This window comes from Diabrotica virgifera, chromosome 2 (assembly GCF_917563875.1).
Source record: "Diabrotica virgifera virgifera chromosome 2, PGI_DIABVI_V3a".
NCBI classification, from domain to species: domain Eukaryota; kingdom Metazoa; phylum Arthropoda; class Insecta; order Coleoptera; family Chrysomelidae; genus Diabrotica; species Diabrotica virgifera.
Window position 1 is genome coordinate 126009387 of NC_065444.1, and position 12611 is coordinate 126021997.

General features: G+C 32.7%; 1 protein-coding gene across 1 annotated transcript; it reads right to left on the reverse strand.

The window, feature by feature from the left end:
• Positions 1-464: 464 nt before the first annotated feature.
• Positions 465-11884, reverse strand: LOC126879613 (glucose dehydrogenase [FAD, quinone]-like). Its single transcript, XM_050642783.1, has 2 exons — positions 11672-11884; positions 465-1958 (listed from the first exon to the last, which is right to left on the reverse strand). The coding sequence occupies exons 1-2, from the start codon at positions 11724-11726 to the stop codon at positions 490-492; spliced, it is 1524 nt and encodes a 507-aa protein (XP_050498740.1). The 5' UTR covers positions 11727-11884; the 3' UTR covers positions 465-489.
• Between the last annotated feature and the right edge of the window lie 727 nt (positions 11885-12611).

Genomic DNA, 12611 nt, shown 5'->3' on the forward strand with positions numbered 1-12611 from the left:
TCAAAGTGATTAATTTAAAATTAAAAACAAAAACATTAATTATAAAAAATATTAGTTGGTCAAAGCTGTGGTATATATTTTTACCTTAAATATACTTACGTTTTAAATACTGAATTTAAGTTTTTTTAATGTTCCGTAATATGTAATTATAAATTAATCTATTAATCTTAGCGCCATCTACACGATAATTGTGAAAGTATCCGAAGTAAGAAATTAATATTTCATCAATAGAACATCAAAATGATTTAGCAAAATCTTAAAAAATCGATTACAATTTAATTACTTTTTTGCGTTGTAAATATTAAGCGATAACAATTAAATAATAAATTTAAAAATTACCGGTGAAAGTTGCATTACTAATCCGCTAGGAGCGACACCAGCGAAGCTCAGAGCCTATATGGAATAAAGAATAAATAAACAAATATTTAGTAAATATTTTCTATTACAAGTTTTTTATTGCATATGAAACATATTTGGGAAAAAATAAAGTTAATTTTTATATTCATTTTTAATTACATCACTAATTTTTTCAGCTATAATTGCACAAGGAATACTCATATGTGCCACCAAAGAATTAGGAAACACACTTGCATCAACTACTCGTAAGCGTTCAACTCCAAATACTTTTAGATTCGGGTCTACAACTGCACCATCGTTAGGATCGGTACCCATTGAACAAGTACCAATTTGATGACCTGCGGGTATAGTTAGTTGTTTCAAAAAACAATACCAGTACTGTTTAGATTCGTATTTGTAAGCTTTACAAGCAGTTAGTGGTTTACTGAGATATTTTACTCGATGTTTTCTAAATGTTTTGCTACGGGAAAGTTTAAAGACAAAAGATAAACTTTGATACATATTTTCTAGATCTTCATTGTTGGAATCAGATAGTAGATTAGGATCTATTAGAGGATAGTCATAGGGACTATTGCTTTTTAATCGCAGAGTTCCAACGGATTTTGTGCTCAGAAGAGTTAACATAAATTGAAGAGCATTCTCCTTATGATCGCCCCAAACATCTGTATGAGTATCTTCTCTCCATCCGTAAAGGTTTCGTTCCACTGGTGATTTTTTATCTGTTAGAAATATTATATCAAAATCTGGTACTTTCTCTTTAGTTTTATTTATTTGATAGAAACCAAGCGTTTGTGGTATATTTGCAGTTGATAATGAACCAAATCCGTGAAAGAAATCGTCTAACTGATTATGAAGAGATTCACTGGGAATTTCAATATTGGAAGAAAATTTTAAACCAGTAGTAAGTACAATATCTCTGTAATTATTACCAACCTCTAAGTTCTGAATAACAGGTATATCCAGCTCACGTAAATGTTCTTCTGGTCCCACTCCTGATAACATAAGAATTTGAGGACTTCCTATACTACCAGCAGATAATATAACCTCTTTTATACAATTTGCTTTATAAGTTATACCCTTTTTAGTAAAGTAAACACTGTCTGCGACGTTGCCAATTTTGTTAATCCCAATTTTTGTAACAAAGCTTTTAGTTGTAACTTCTAAACTTTGTCTGCCAAGGTAGGGAGTTATAAAGGCAGATCCAAAATCCTCTCTTCTTCCATATCGAATACTCCACTGAGCGTACGAAGTACCTATCATATTAGGCCCATTGTAATCTATTTGATGGTACCCAAGGTCCTTATTCGCTTCCAAAAAAATCTTTGAAAGAGATGAGTCTGGCACGCCTTGTTGATTACTTAATATTCCAACTCTACCATGGTAATCAAAATCTACTTTGGCTTTATGATTTGTCAAGTGAAATATTTCGTTCTTTTTAAAATATTTTAATAGGTTATCGTATTCCCATGTGGGATCATTTAGCGACACTGCTAAATCGTTGTATTTTTTTGGATGGCCGCGGCTGTACAATAGTCTATTTATTAAAGATGTTCCTCCAATGCCCTTTCCACGCATCAACATACATGTATTATTGACCAATCCTAAAAAATAGTAAAAATTATTTTACGGAAATTAAAATGGTGTAATTTTTAAGAAAATGTTAAAGGAATTAAAAGTTGGATAGTTCATAGCGGCCAGCTGCAGCTTTTGAACTGAGGTGGAAAAACATTACATTTTATTAAATCTTCGATTAAATTAGAGGTGTATGGAATGTATTTTGTATACTCAAAGAAAGTGTGATTCAAATCACCCACCTTCTGCCATTCAGTACAAAGATTTGAATCAAAAACTTTAATTCTTGCTAGATGTAGAGGAAAACATGCATGTCCAAACTTCATTCTAATTAATGTTGTTATATATCTTCGAGGTACCTACTACATAATTTTTAAACCAATATATGTTTGGAACAGAAGGTTGAATTAGTGAATACTGAGATTTGGATTGTTTACAAAGATCTCGCCATGATTGACTCCACTGATTTTTAACTCGATGCTTAATAGTGTTAACTAAATCAAATATCTTCCTCTCCTACTCCTTCCGGGAATCTGCACTTCAGCTATTCTTCGTATTGGGTGACTAACGTCTCGCCGTTGAACATGACCAAACCATCTTAACCTATGCTCTCTCATTTTGGCATCAATTGGTGCCAAACCTAGACTTCCCCTAATATACTCATTTCTAATTTTATCCTTCTTTGTCACTCCACTCATCCATCTAAGCATTCTCATTTCCGCCACATGCATTCGTTGTTCCTATTTTTTTTTCACTGCCCAACATTCAGTTCCGTACATCATAGCCGGTCTTATAGCTGTTTTATAGAATTTTCCCTTCAGGCTTCATTGGAATTTTTCTCTCACACAACACACCACTCGCTTCTTTCCACTTCATCCATCCAGCCCTAATTCTACTGCATGCATCTCCATCTATTTCTCCATTATTCTGTAATATCGATCCTAGGTGCTTAAAACTATTGCTTTTCACAATAATTTCACCATCCAAAGATACCATTTTATTTGTAGTAGCTCCATCTTTAAATGAACATTCCAAATACGCTGTTTTTGTCCTACTAAGTTTTAAACCTTTTTCCTCCAGAGCTTGTCTCCACTGTTCCAGTTTTTGTTCTAAGTCTCTTTCACTATTTCCTACTAACACGACATCATCAGCATACATTAAGCACCATGGAATGTTACCCTGTAGTTTCGCTGTTATCTGGTCCAAAACTAATGAGAAAAAATACGGACTAAGCACAGAGCCTTGGTGCAATCCTACTTTCACATGAAATTTATCAGTCTCTCCCACACCTGTCCTAACACTAGTCGTTACTCCCTCATACATATCCCTCACAATCTTTACATATTCACCTGGGACTCCTTTCTTATTGAGTGCCCACCACAGAATCTCTCGAGGAACTCTATCATATGCTTTCTCAAGATCAATGAATACCATATGAGCGTTTGTTTCTTTACTCCTGTATTTTTCCATCAACTGCCTTATAATGAAAATTGCATCAGTTGTTGATCTACCCTGCATGAAGCCAAATTGATTCTCGGATATTTCGGTCTCTTGACGTATCCGTCTATCAATTACTCTTTCCCATATTTTCATGGTGTGGCTAAGCAGTTTTATAGCCCTGTAGTTTGTACATTGTTCTATATCTCCCTTGTTTTTGTAAACCGGTACCAATATACTGCTTCTCCATTCGTCTGGCATTTGTTTAACTTCCATAATTCTATTAAATAGACCTGCTAGCCACCTTGTTCCTGTCTCTCCCAATGCTCTCCATACTTCCCCAGGAATATCATCTGGTCCTACCGCTTTTCCTTTCTTTATTTTTTGAAGCGCTTGAGCCACTTCCTCGTTGGTTATTTTGGTGACCATTGCTGCTACTGTCTCCGTTGACTCTACAGGCTGTCTGTCAAATTCTTCATTTAATAAGCTGTCAAAGTACTTTCTCCATCTCTTTTTGACATCCCTTTCGTGAACTAGTATTTTATTATTTTCATCTCGGATACATCTAATCTGATTAAAATGTTTTGCTTTCTTTGCTCTCTGTTTGGCTATTTTATATATCTTCGTTTGGCTTCCCTGGTATCAAGTTGATCGTATAGATTTGAATACGCTTCTGCTTTGGCTTTTGCTACTGCTACTTTCGCTTCCTTTTTCGCCACCATATAGTTTTGAAGATCTGTGTCGGATCTGGTTTCTTGCCACTTTTTATATAATTTTCTCTTCTCTTTTATTTTTCCTTGTACTTCGTTTGACCACCATCAAGTCCCTTTATCCTCAAACTTTTTTCCTGACATTTTCCCAAGTATTTCAATAGCAGTCTCTCTAATACTACTGGCCATTTTTCTCCAAATTGTATTAGGGCTTCCTTTCATGTTCCAACAAATTTTTTCTACTATTTTTCTCCTGAATAGACCTTCTTTCTCATCTTTCAGCAGCCACCACTTGATTTTTTGTGGTCCTCTCCGATATTTTTGTTTAGTTTCGCTTTTTACTTCGATGTCCAGAACAAGCAGCTTATGTTGTTGGCTTACTGTCTCACTAACTATTACCTTGCATTCACGTATATCTTCTTTCCTTATCATGAAGTAGTCTATTTGGGATTGATGTTGTCCACTTTTGTAGGTAATAAGTTGAGTTTCTCTCTTTTTAAAGAATGTGTTAACAATCACCATATCCAATGCTGTTGCTAATTCAAGCATGTCATCTCCAGCTTCATTTCTAGTTCCAAAGCCTAATCCCCCATGTATTGTTTCATATCCTGTCTTGGTTTGGCCCACATGTGCATTGAAATCACCTCCTATTATAACTTTCTCCTCTGCTGGAATATCACTCAGTACGTCTCCTAATTGATCATAGAAAGCTCTTCTTTCATTTTCACCCTGGCCTGTTTGGGGAGCATACACACACACAACATTCAATACCTCTTTATCGTGTTGCATGCGTGTGCATGGGACAATACCACTATCAGCAATTATACCAACTCCATTTCTAGTGTTACTACTCCCTACATACCACAATTTGTATCCTTCATCTAGTTCTTTCGCCCTTTGTCCTTTCCACCTAGTTTCTTGAATACAAGCAATTTGAACTCTTCTTCGTTTGAGCTCATCCACTAACTCCAGACTCTTACCTGTAAGACTACCAAGATTCCACGACCCTATCATGATTTTTCTAACCTGTAATGGTGTTTCCCCTGAGATAGTCCTCACCCGGAAATCCGAACAGAGGCTCATTTTACTTCCGGCACATTTTACCTCAGGAGATGCCATCATTTCAGTATAAGTTTTTTTATATCATTGGAGAAGGTCTTTTCATTATTATGGCCTGAAAAGATTTTGTTTGGATATTTGATGCCTGAATGCCTTTTCTATTAGCACCATACCCTGCCCTGCACGTTTAGCCAATACACCACCAATGCAACCAAAGTGCAGTATTACCCCACACCCGCCTGCATTTTTCTGTACAGGCCAGGATCCCTACTGTAAGGACTGCCCTATAAGCCAATGTATTGTTGCCCGTATCCCGCCACTAGGAGGCACGTACTTTATTCGGGATACTGTGGGCTGTTTTACACACTTCAATATTAGCGTCGTCTTTTTTTTCAGATTCTGCAAATATATCGGTATTGTTATTTCTTTACTTATATTCAGAGCCGCCGCTAACAGTTTGGCCGCCCGCGTGCAATTCCAATTATGCCGCCCCCTCTTTAACTATAACTATTTAGATTGGCCTTTCAGAAAGTCCCTTAGTTTTCTTACATACATAAGGGTATGAAAAAAGAAAAAGAATACTTTACAAATAATAACCATTTAATAATGATCATTTGCAATACAATATTTTAAAACTATACATTAATATTCTTAAGAAACACCGACTACAAAACAAAAATGTAATTATTATATCCTTATAATACAAATTGTTAAAAAATTATTTAAATGATTGCTTGTTTTAAAAATACATTACAAAAGTATACAAATTTTTATAATTATTAAAATTTAAAAAATAAAATAACTCAACATGTAATTATTTTATAATTAAAAAATGGTTTTATAGTCCAAGTAATGAAGCTTAAAATAGGAGAAAACCTCGCAATTTTTACAGAATGGATCGATTTGCTTGAAAATTTGAGAATAAGTAGTGGATAGTCCAAGGATCAAAATCTCAATGATGCCAAAAGGCGCTTTTACCATGGGGGTGGTTGCCACCCCATGTCGGGGGTGAAAATTTTTTATTATATTTTGACCGCAAAAGTTGGTAAAAACATTCATTCTAAGCAAAAAATGTTCTATACATGTTTTTGATAAAATTAATAGTTTTCTATTTATTCGCTATCGAAAATGTTAGTTTTATATTAAAAAAAATTAATGTTTTTAATCAGTTATCTGCAAATTACTTAAAAAAATTTTGTTTTATCAAAACAACTTTGCTCAACAAAAATGTACCTTTTAAAAAAATCTACAAAACCGTTTTTTTTAATTTTCTTTAAGACCAATAGTAATCGAGCTATACTTTATTATATGTTAGGTCCTCTTCGGAAAATGCTAAATATTGTAGTCTCAAAGTCAAAAGACGGGAAAACTATGCATTTTTCGAGGACCACTTGTTTAAACTAATTTGAAGTATTTAAAAATATCTATCTTCAGAAATAAAAAAAAGTCTTTAGCTCAAAATTTAGGTGGCTTATAATGAAAAGAATGTCAGACCCTATATTTTTCAGCGAAAAAGTGATCGAAAGCAAACCCCTAATCACCACCCTGATTAAAATTAGTTATTGACCTTATTTCGTCTTCTTTATACGGTGGGCTGTTTTACTGTATTATTAATAGGTTCTAGAAGTGTTTAACTGGTTTAGAATGATTAGTTTGTAAAAAAATGGAGTCAAAAGCAAATATCGAATTTTTGAAGTTTGGTAAAAATATTTTTTTCTTCAGAATAGAAAGATTATCATCAGAGATACAAAAAATATTTAAATATAAAATTGTAGCTTATTTAATTCCCAAGAACATAGTTTGCAAAAAATTTCTCTACGGTAAAAATTGAGTGAGCTATTGACAATTAAAACTTGTAATAACATGCAAAAATCACCTTTACCAACCCATTCAAAATCACCACTTTTTGCAACTGAGGATTTTAAAAGGATTTGGTATTAATAATCTTATAGATCTTGTAAAAACCTACAAAATTATTTTTTAACAAACTTTCTAAGATAAAAATTAAAAAGGTTACGGTAAAAAATCAATATATTTTTTTCAAAAAAAAAAGAAATCTAATTGGAAGCATAATAATGTAATTTAGCTTTGCTTTTAGTCATTGGCCTTATTAATTCTTCTTTATTTATGTATTATTAATAGATTTTAAAAGTTTGACTGGCTTAGAATGATTAGTTTTTAAAAAACTAGAGTTAAAAGCGAATAAAGACTTTTTGTAGTTTGTTAAAAAATGCCATTTTCTTCAAAATAGAAAGATTAGCATCAGATATACCAAAAAATGTTTTTATATGAAATTGTAGGTTATTTAATTCCCAAGAACTTTTTTTGAAAAAAATTTTTCTACGGCAAAAATTGAGTGAATGGTAAATGAGTATATATCGAAAAACATTGATTTTTTCTATATAAAACTAACACTTTCGATAGCGAATAAATCGAAAAGTATTAATTTTATCAAAAAAATGTATAGAACATTTTTTGCTTAGAATGAATGTTTTTATCAACTTTTGCAGTCAAAATATAATAAAAAATTTCCACCCCTAAGATGGGGTGGCAACCGACCCCATGGTAAAAGCGCCTTTCGGCATCATATAGATTTTGATCCTTGAATTATCCACTACTTATTCTCAAATTTTCAAGCAAATCGATCCATTCTATAAAAATTGCGAGGTGAAATGCTTCGGTTCCTGGACTATTAAGCAAAATGATTTAAAGGATAAAAAGAAACACAGCTTTAAAATTTAATAAAGCTCCATCCTCCACTTCAAAGTTGAACTTGTGCCGTTGGTTGCTTTTACTTGGGGGGTGAAAGTCACTCCTTCTCGAGGGTGAAAAAAATATACGTTTAAAATAAGTCCGGAAACAGATAACTGACTAACTTTAAGCAACTTTTGTTCTATAGAGTTTTTTAACTTAGGTACTAGGTTAATTTAGTAGTACTAGAGTCATTTGCGACTAAAAATGATTACTTTTCAACAAAAAAAAAATAAGTTTTCAGGCGGTTTTCGCAAAGACTCAAATAGTAAGTATTTTATCGAAAAAATATTCATAGAAAAAATGTAGCATATAAAAAAACGAAAAAATGATATATTCACAATCTATAGAAAAGCAAATTTGTAGCTCATGAAAAAGACGCTGTTAACCGTTAAATTGCAAATCGAATATTTCAACGTGAAATTACCAAAAAATTAAGCTCTTTTCGGGGAAAACACATTAAAACTTTTTAAAGTGTTTACAAAAAGCTTCATTTTATGTTTTATAAAAGTTTCTAGCATCAAAACTAAGAGAGTTAGCCTAAAAATAAAGTTGGCTCCTTTTTTTGGTAAAAAAATCGTAAAAATTTCCCCATATTTAGCGCTCCAAATTAAATTAATCGTTACCGCTTTACAAACTGTACTTTTTACTTATATATATATATATTTTATATGATCTTTTGAAAGTTGAAAGGGCTTGACGAAACAGCCATATCTTAACCAATTTTTGTCTTACGGAAAAACAAAATAAAACTAAAATATTTATAAAAGCAAAAACTACATTTTTTTACTATGAGTTTTTTTGTATTACTAATACTTTTTACGTTAAAAACGACATTTTTCCAAAAGTTTAAAAACAATTTTTTTAATATAAAACCAATTTTTTTCAAAAATATGCACTTCGAACCGGTCAAACTTACAGATCATAATATAAACAATACATTTACCTGTAAAGTAAATGGTAAAGCGGTAACGATTAATTAATTTCATTTAGGGTGTTAAAGTAAGGAGGATTTTCACGATTTCTTTTTACCAAAAAAAGGGGCCAACTTTATTTTGAGCATAACTGGACAAAAATAAACCTTTTCTTAAACACTTTGCCTGGCGGCAAAAACAAGATCTTTAATCCGTCCCCACAAATAAAAGTCTAAAACAGTTAAATCTGTTGCTATTCAATCTACTCTTGAAAGAGTAAATGCTTGTATTGAAAATGATGGGCAACAATTTGAACATTTAGACAGTCACTAAGACTAAGTCAGTAAGTAGTTGCTTTTATTCCTTTGTTATATGTTACAGTGTTGTTTGACTTATTGTTGTTTCAATTAATTATATACGTTTTCATTTGGAAAATGTTTATTTATTTTTTTCATAGCACACTACTTTTCCTTAACCTCGTTTACCGGTGACAGTAACAGTTATGTTTAGAATTTACACATTTCTTAATATATCTCGAGATAAAAAAAAGTATCGACATGCGGTTTTCGGTATTATGTTGCTAATTTGGTCTAATTGTTTAATACAGGATTAAAAATGCATACTTGTATTTAATATTTTTCAAAGAAAACTAGATTTCTGAAAATAATTAAATAACGCCTCCTAGCTTACTTACTAGTTATTAGGCTTTTTCGAAAATAAGACACTTACATTGACGAAAAAGAGCTGATTTCAACAAGACCAAGTATGCAAAATTCGATTTAGCAGAAACGGGCTTACAGCCATTTTTTCATAAGAAGGTTCCCACTCACCCCCGCCTCTTATTTGCAAAGGTAGACTTAAACTTGTGAAATCAAATATGCGCAGAATTTTATGAAGAATACGATGATTGGATTTCCAGTGCCCTCTCATTAGGTAAATTTTGTAAAATTTTGATTTTTTAATTTTTGATATTCAATTACGCCATCTAGCGGTGGATCTGCAATTATGAAAATAATTTCCAGGCTTTTACCGAGGCAACTTTTGTTATAAATATTTTTTTCTCAAAGCTGTACTATAAACGGTTCCTGAGATATGGCCGACAGCCATTCTTATTGAGACACCCGGTACATATTTTATACATTTGTCTTCTCGCTTAGGTTTTAGTGTTGACGTTTGATTACGTAACTGCGACCAACGGCTTTACATATGCTCCGAATCCCGGTAGCGGCTCAGTTAAATTTGAAATTGAAATATTTTTGGTGTGTACGCTGGTATCCAACCCGGGTAGACAGACTCACCAAGCCAGTACCTAGTAGTGATGTTGATTATAGTTACTTTCGAGTATTCGTTACAAATCGTTACTTTTGTATAAAGTAATCATTTACAGTGTTCGTTACTTTGACTACTATGATTACTTTTGTTACTTTTGTATTTGAGTAACGGTAATCATATCGAGAATCGTATTTCTAAGTAGGTAGGTATTTTGTATAAAGTAATCATTTACAGTATTCGTTACTTTGATTACTATGATTACTTTTGTATTTGAGTAGCGGTAGTCATATCTAGAATCGTATTTCTAAGTAGGTATTTTGTATAGGTATTCCGATATAACAACGACCTTCACCGATCTGTTTAAGGATAAAAATTATTTGATTACTATGATTACTTTTGGTACTTTTGCATTTGAGTACCGGTAATCATATCGAGAATCGTATTTCTCAGTAGGTAGGTATTGTGTATAGGTATTCCGATATAATAACGACCTTCACGAAGTACGAAGTAATCAGAGTAATCAAAGTAATCAAAGTAGATACAATAGTCCTTACTCACTCTGTTACGATTGGTACGAAGTAATCAGATTAATCAAAGTAGATATAATAGTCGTTACTCGCTCTGATACGATTGGTACGAAGTAATCAGAGTAATCAAAGTAATGAAAATAGATACAAAAGTCGTTACTCGCTCTAATACGATTGGTATGAAGTAACGAAGTAATCAGAGTAATCAAAGTAGATACAATAGTCGTTACTAGCTCTGATACGATTGGTACGAAGTAATCAGAGTAATCAAAGTAACGATTTGCCTCTCTGTATAGTAATCGTTACTTTCGGTATTCGTAAGTAACGAGTACTTTGTAATGAATAGTTACTTTTTCAACATCACTAGTACCTAGCCTCTGAGTTAGGGCCGCCACTATGTTAGTTTTTTTTTTGATAGCATCTTCACTTAGGTATTTAAAATATTCGAAAGTAGTTAAGTCTTTGACTGGCGTTTTGTTTCTTTGTCTTACTTGCATAAGCTCTGTCAGTATATTGAGTTTCCGACTCTTTTCTATTTATGAGTTTACCTTTGTTTTTTGATAATAAAATATTTCTATCAAATATCGTTTCACTTTGTTTTTCGAGTTCTAATTCTATTTCGTTATTTGTTTTTTTTTCACTATTGATAAATGTTTAGGTTTTCATGTCCAGCAACTCCTTTAATCTAATGTGAAATTATCTGTCTTTGTATTTCACTTGCAAATCATCTACCTACATCTGACCATTTTTCTTGCATCCACTCTTTCCTTGCAGAAATAATGATCTATTTTTATTTATTTTTCAATTCTCCAATTAAAAGTTCTGTCGCCCAAATTTAAGTTTTATAATTCAAAAAACAATACCTTATACTACTACTGTATCGACAACAGTGGTGTCATGGCAAAATTAGCAGTGCGGGAACGCAGTGCCGGAACGCATTGCTAATTTTTGTTTACAAAACCTAAATTCTCTATTATTTTTTTTTTCTTTTCTTAACCAGTGTGGCAACGGCGTTCCCACGCGTTCCCACACCATGACACCACTGATCGACAAAAATATTATTCCCACTCACCAAGACATGCATTTTTCTGTGGTACCGATCTGTATCCCCAATTGTACCTGGACATACTATGGTAAGGAAAATAAGCAGGGATCTGAATAAATCCGCCATCTGTAAAGTCTCCAGCTTCTATTAATAAAATTTTCCATGTGGTTATCTCAGATAACCGATTCGCTAAAACGCTTCCACTAACGCCTCCCCCAATTATGATAAAATCAAATGTGCCATAGTCTGAAAAAAATACATACTTTGAAATTGTATCAAAAATTAATTTAATAAGCAAAGCTCGCGATATGTTTTCTGTGTACTAGACGGAGAGCTAGAGCCGAAAAATCATCGTCATAAGTAATATGGAGTTTTTCCTGTGAAATGTGTCCATTGAATATTGACAATTATGACCCCTTTCAGGCTGACACCTCAGTTGGATACAGGAAGTGGCAATAAGGGATGAAAGGGGAAAGTTAGTGCAGCCATTAAAGGTTTTCACCTCCTATTTTGTTAAACCTATATCGATTTGCATGAAAATCGGTGACTAGTTAGAGCATACCTCAAGAAACAAAACTGATTTGGTGCCACCTCGCACTTTTACCCTGGTGGTGGATAGCACCCCTTCCTGGGGTTGAAAACTATTTTATTAAAAATAACCCCACAAATCGATAGAGGGACGAATTCTAAGTAAAATTTGTTATATCATGTTATTAAAATAAATCAATACTTTTTGAGTTATTAAAGATCAAAGATTTGTCTATTTAAGAGCACATGCGTCAAGTTACGGATGATAAAAAGAACATATTAATTAATTGTATGTTAGTAAAATATTATTTGTATATTATTTCGATATTTAATTGAATTTTTTCTATCAATATAATCTGAATATGTTCAGAAACTGGGGGTGTCCAATAATGGGTACATTTGACATATTCAAATACACTTTTGCTAAATTTATAATATC